We start from the raw sequence: 6,078 nt of genomic DNA, 5'->3' as shown, positions 1-6,078 counted from the left end.
CATACAATTCCTGCCTTATAAAAAACAAAAGACGGGAATGTTAGCAAAAGGTCACAGTCTTATCTATGGTGCAATCTACACCCTGACACCATCCTAGGCTCTAACCCCCGCTGCCATTGCTGGAAGCCAGGTGGCCACATGGCCCAATCACCAGTGTCCGCCCCACCCCCATCCAAATGGGATTCGCTGCTCCTACTTTCCTGCCCGTCCTCTGGAAAAGTTTTAAAAGGACCTGTTCCTGAACACATGGCTCTCTTTCTCCCCATCTCCTGATCTCTCTATCTCTCCCTCTCTCTCTCTCTCTCTCAGTCTCTGGAGCTCCCTCTTACACTCTCTTTCTCCCTCTTTCTCCTTCTTCACCCCTTCTCTTCAGTCTGTTAGGTTTCCTCCAATAAACCCTTTCCTTAAAAAAAAAAGAAATCTTTATGGAGATGTTTCACTTCAGATGCTATTTCTAGCCCAGGTAAGCAAGCACTTTCATGAGATTCATATACTGGAGTCTTTGGTTGCTACTCTATTACCTGAAAGGCAAATAAGAAGCCAGACATTTTATGAATGTTTTAAGTGGCCAAATTGCAAACTCTAAGGTTGGAAAAAACCTAAGTATGCAGAATTGTGAAAATTGGCAATCATCACAACTGTGGATGAAAACTGTCATTCTTCCGATATCCCAATGTATTATAGTTCAGAACAAAAGAGCTCACTAAAAAATTGGTGTAGCAAAATTACTCCACCAATTTGTGTGTATCAAGCATTTAGTTAACTTAACTTTCCCACCTGAAATATGGAATACAACACCAGGTATTATGTTTCACCATTTCAGTTAAGATTCACAATTACATTGATTACAAATCAGAATAGTACCACCAAAATGCTAGGGACAAGTATTTAATGACATTAAGATCTTAACATGAAGGAAATGACTGTCCACAATCATGAATTCGTATAGATATGCATGGAAATTTGTAGGCTTGGGGAGAAACAAATGCTGCTCAAATCATCTGCTCTGCTTCTTCTGACCCACAAGTCATGCTTAAAAATCTAGGTGGAATTTGGGCTGTTGACCATATTCACTGCAAGAAACCGACTGCCGAGCTACATCCTGCTGTAACAATGCCCAGTCAAAGGTGCAGTCACATGGGTCAGTCAGCGTCTCGAAAAGGGAGCAGAATAGCTGCCTCAGATATCTGTAATCTGGAGTTTCATCAAAGTTCAGTGCACGACAATACTTAAAGTAAGTAACAAACTCGGCAGGTATTCCTTCGCATAAAACTTCTACAGGAATGGACAACTTCTTTTCAGTAACTTTTTCACGGTGTTGTTTCTTTGTGGCAGCCTTTATTCCTTGCCATGGCAGACCACTTCTAAGAAAATACACTAAAACATATCCTATTGACTCCAAGTCATCTCGGCGACTTTGCTCAGTGCCAAGATGTGTGTGGATGGCCGCATACAGAGGAGTGCCAGTGAGGTGTTTAAGTTTTCTGCATGGTATGTGCTTCCTGGTGCTGCTGGATATATACTTTTTGGCTAAACCAAAATCAACAAGGAATACTTTATTGCGGTGGCGCCCGGTACCAATAAGGAAGTTTTGCGGCTTAATGTCTCTGTGTATGATGTTCTTTGTGTGAACATATTCAATTCTACTGATCATCTGGTCAGCCAACATAAGAACAGTTTTTATGGTGAACTTCCGAGAACAGAAATTGAAGAGGTCTTCCAGGTTAGGTCCCAGAAGATCCATGACTAGGGCATTATAGCCTCCATCCTGACCAAACCACTTTATGCGGGGGATGCCAACCCCACCCTGCAGAAGCTTGTAGAATTTGCTCTCAATCAGTAACTGGGGGTGCTTGGCATCCTGTGACTCTAGTTTCACTGCCACTTCCTCTCCATTGGTGATATTAACCGAGAGATAAACTACTCCGAAGGAGCCGGACCCGATCCTCCTTACCAGTCTGTATTTCTCTCCCACGATGAATCTGGAGTCAGGACTGCTGAGGGTTGCCATCCTGACAGAAGATGGAGGCGGCGGCGGCGGCGGCGGCGGAGGCAGCTAAACGCCAACACCTCTCAAAGGATGATTGAGGCCTCTGGGGCCCATCCACAGGCAGGGCTGTGGATTTGGGCAGCGGAAAGCAGAGAAGGACGGAGGGCTTTCCTGCTGTTTCAGAACCCAGAACTGGCAGACCAGAACTGATCACCGCAGCTCAATGAGTTCTCTCCCCAACAGGCTGCCCCCCTGGGAAACAAGGGTTTCTAAGCAGAGTCCCTTTTCGCTGGGCAGCTTCGCTACCTGTCTTTCCGGCCGATGGCTTGGGCTGGAAAAGCAGTCGAAGAGTCAGGATTCGACACCACTGGCACCACTGCTCATAGAACTTCTGTCACCCCGCAGACTCTGGCCTTTTTTTTATTCAGCCTCCAAGGAACGCAAACCTTCTCAGAATTCCAGAGTCATTGTTTGCAGCACAGAGCACTATGGGAATAGGTTCGCACCACCATTTGTAAAAGCACATTTTTATTTCCTTTATTTATTTAGACATATGGTTGATAAGCAAGAAATAATTGAAAAAAAAATAGCGAGTTCCAATTTCCCTTCACCGATTCTAATGTTAACATCTGGCATAACTATAATACATCATGAATCCCCAGAAATTGAGGTTGACACCTTGTAACTAAGCTACAGGCATTATGTAGATTTCAGCAATTTCTATACATCTCATCCTCTGTGTGTGTGTGTGTTTGTATAACCACCACAGTAATCGAGATAGAGAACTTACCAGAACTATATAGGAATTCTCACAGCCATGTGGTGGCATCCCTTTCCCTCATCTGTTATAAATACTAATACTAATGTTTTCCAAGTATAAAATGTTGTCATTTAGGAGAAGTCAGGAATGTGGCGGTGGCGATGGTGGTCCCGGGCTGGCCAGTTGGTATTGCCACTCAGTATGCACTACACAGCATCAGAGCCGCGTCAAGCCCAGTCGAACCAAGCCGCGGAAGCAAGGTTCGGGGAGGGTGGCGCACGCTGACTGAGGGTGGCGGCCGTGGCCAGGGCGGCCCATGGGACCGCAGGCCCCGACACAGCATCGCCCAGTTCCAGGCCCTGCCAGCAACCATGGCTGCCAGCACAAAGCAGAAGCAGGAGGAGAAGCGCCTGAAGATACTGAAGGACAAGATGGTGGGCTCCTTCATCTGTACCTCCTGCTCCGGCAGCCTGCAAGGGTTAAATCTACCGCATAAGGTCAAAGCTATCTCTATGACAACATTTGCACAACAGGAAATTGAATTCCTACAAAAACATGGAAATGAAGTCTATAAACGGATTTGGCTAGGCATTTCCAGATTTCAGGGATCCACAAAAGTGCAAGTTTCTAAAAAAAAAAAAAACATGAAAAGAAGATACCACCAGAACAAGCCAAAGTGGCGGCATCAGTTCAGACTCCTCTGCCAGTAGCACAAACAGCAACCAGAGGTCAAACCACTGAAGTCTCTCTTAGGAGATGCTACACCAGCGCCGCACTTAAATAAGAGCACGCTTACTCAGTCCCCAGTTGTCGGTTGCTCCCAAGGGCAGCAGCAGGAAAAAAAGCGGTTTGACCTTTTAAGTAATCATGACTCAGACATCTTTGCTGTTTCAACTCCTCAGGCAACAGCCGCAGCCAATTTTGTTAATTTTGCACATTTCAACAGTCAAGCAGCTCAGAATTCTGCAAATGCACATTTTGCAAACTTTGAAGCATTTGGACAGTCTAGTGCTTCGAGCAATTTTGGATTTTTCCCCCACAGCAAGTCACTCCCTTTTCAGCCTCAAACTACAGGTGGAAGTGCTGGATCCATAAATGCTAATTCTGCTCATTTTGGTAACTTCCCCAAATTCTCCAGTGCTAATTTTGGAACCTTCAATACTTCCCAGAGTCGTCAAACAGCATCAGCTGTTAGTAAAGTTTCAACAAGCAAAGCTGCTTTACCAACAGCAAATATCCAACCCTTGCTAATTTAGACAGCATCTTTAGTGCTGGGCAAGGTGATGATCAGGGGAGTGATTTGGGGACCACAAATAAAGCTCCTGTTGGTTCTGTGGTTTCAGCTCCCAGCCAGTCTAGTGCATCTTCAGACAACTATGAAGCCCTGGCAGAACTAGCCAGCGTTTTCAGTTCTGTAGCCACCTCCAGTAATGTGCATACTTCCACAAGTAATGCCAGCAGCAATGTTTTTGGAACTTCACAGTGGGTGCTTCTGCACAGACACAGCCAGCTGCCTCAAGTGTGCCTGCTCCATTTGGAGCTACACCTTCTACAAATCCGTTTGTTGCTGCTGCTAGTCCTTCTGTGGCATCTTCCACAAATCCATTTCAATCCAGAGGAGCAACAGCGGCAACCTTTGGCACTGCATCAAAGAGCGTGCCTGAGGGGTTCAGCACTCCTGCTCCCTATAGTCTTTGCACCAGCTTTAGTGGCAGTTTCCAGCAGCCTACCTTCCCAGCCCAAGCCACTTGCCCTCAACAGAGAGCTTTTTCTCAACAGCCCAGTGGTGCAGGTTTTGCAGCTTTTGGACAAGGAAAACCAGTGGTAACCCCTTTTGGTCAAGTTGCAGCTGCTGGAGTATCTAGTAATCCTTTTATGACTGGTGCACCAACAGGACAGTTTGTAACACAAAGCTCATCAACCAATCCTTTCTTATAGCCTTATATAGACACTTTACTGGAACAAACTTTTATGTGGTCGTATGACATCTCTCCGCCTCTTGCACCATTGTCTTGATCTTAGCTTGTCACTGATCTTAGCTTTAAACAGAAGAGAAGTCTTTAAAAAGCCTGCATTCTGTATTAAACACCAGGTAATATGTGCAAAACAGAGGGCTCCAGTAACAGCTTTTAACCTGTGAAGTGGCAGAAAGAGATAGCGGTATCATGTATATTTAAAATTGGCTAATGTTAGGTTACTGCAGATACCACATTTATTATGCTGCAGTACTGTACATATTTTTCTTAGAAATTAGCTATTTGTGCACATCAGTATTTGTAACTTTAACACATTATGTGAGAAACGTTACTTGGGAAATAGATCAGCCACTTTTAAGGTGCTGTCATATATCTTGGAATGAATGACCTAAAATCATTTAAAGCAATGTTTCTGAAAAGTTACAAAGTCAAAATTGGTAGGTTTTATTCAGTCTCAATTTTTTTTTCCTTTTCTAAAGAGCTCTTTGGGGCCAGTGCTGTGACACAGTGGGTTAGCACCCTGGCCTGCAGTGCTGGCATCCCATGTGGGCGCCGGTTCTAACCTGGCTGCTCCTCTTCCAATCCAGCTCTCTGCTATGACCTGGGAGAGCAGTAGAGGATGGCTCAAGTCCTTGGGCGATTGCACCCACATGGGAGACCCGGAAGAAGCTCCTGGCTTCTGACTTTGGATCAGCTCAGCTCCAGCCGTTGCGGCCATCTGGGGAGTGAACCAACGGATGGGAGATCTCTCTCTCTCTTTCTCCCTCTCTCTGTACTTCAAATAAATGAAATAAATCTTTAAAAATTAATAAAAAAAGAAATTATGAGAATGGGCATTTCTGATTGTATCTGATCTCAGAAAACAATATTCAATTTTTCTCCACTTAGTATGATATTATATGTTTTTCACAGGTACTCATGATCAGATTTAGGAACTTTCTTTGTATTCCTATTTATGGAGAATTTAATTTAATTACTAATGAGACAATGGATGATGAATTTTATGTCTCAGCTTGATTAGGCTATATTAACCAATTGTTTATTCAAACACCAGTCTATGTTGCTGTGAAGGTGCTCTTATATTTGATTAAAATTTATTTACTTATTTATTTTTAAAGATTTATTTATTTATTTGAAAGTCAGAGTTACACAGAGAGAGGAGAGGTGGAGAGAGAGAGAAAGAGAGGTCTTCCATCCACTGGTTCACTCCCCAATTGGCCGCAATGGCTACAGCTGCACTGATCCGAAGCCAGGAGCCAGGAGTTGCTCCTGGGTCTTCCATGAGGGTGCAGGGCCCAAGGACTTGGGCCATCTTCTGCTGCTTTCCCAGGCCACAGCAGAGAGCTGGATTG

At 44.5% G+C, this 6,078-nt stretch overlaps 1 protein-coding gene and 1 pseudogene across 1 annotated transcript; one reads left to right on the top strand and one right to left on the bottom strand.

The window, feature by feature from the left end:
• Nucleotides 1-1,033: 1,033 nt before the first annotated feature.
• Nucleotides 1,034-2,011, bottom strand: LOC100350597 (casein kinase I). The gene has a single exon (XM_051831644.3). It carries the CDS (start codon nucleotides 2,009-2,011, stop codon nucleotides 1,034-1,036), a length of 978 nt encoding a protein of 325 aa, XP_051687604.1.
• A 1,110-nt stretch (nucleotides 2,012-3,121) lies between these two features.
• Nucleotides 3,122-4,727, top strand: LOC100350358 (arf-GAP domain and FG repeat-containing protein 1 pseudogene; annotated as a pseudogene).
• Nucleotides 4,728-6,078: the final 1,351 nt, after the last annotated feature.

Source organism: Oryctolagus cuniculus, chromosome X (assembly GCF_051225735.1).
Source record: "Oryctolagus cuniculus isolate XC-2025 breed Fujian yellow rabbit chromosome X, ASM5122573v1, whole genome shotgun sequence".
Taxonomy (NCBI): domain Eukaryota; kingdom Metazoa; phylum Chordata; class Mammalia; order Lagomorpha; family Leporidae; genus Oryctolagus; species Oryctolagus cuniculus.
The sequence above is the reverse complement of the archived record's forward strand: the minus strand, read 5'-3'. Positions and strand labels throughout refer to the sequence as shown.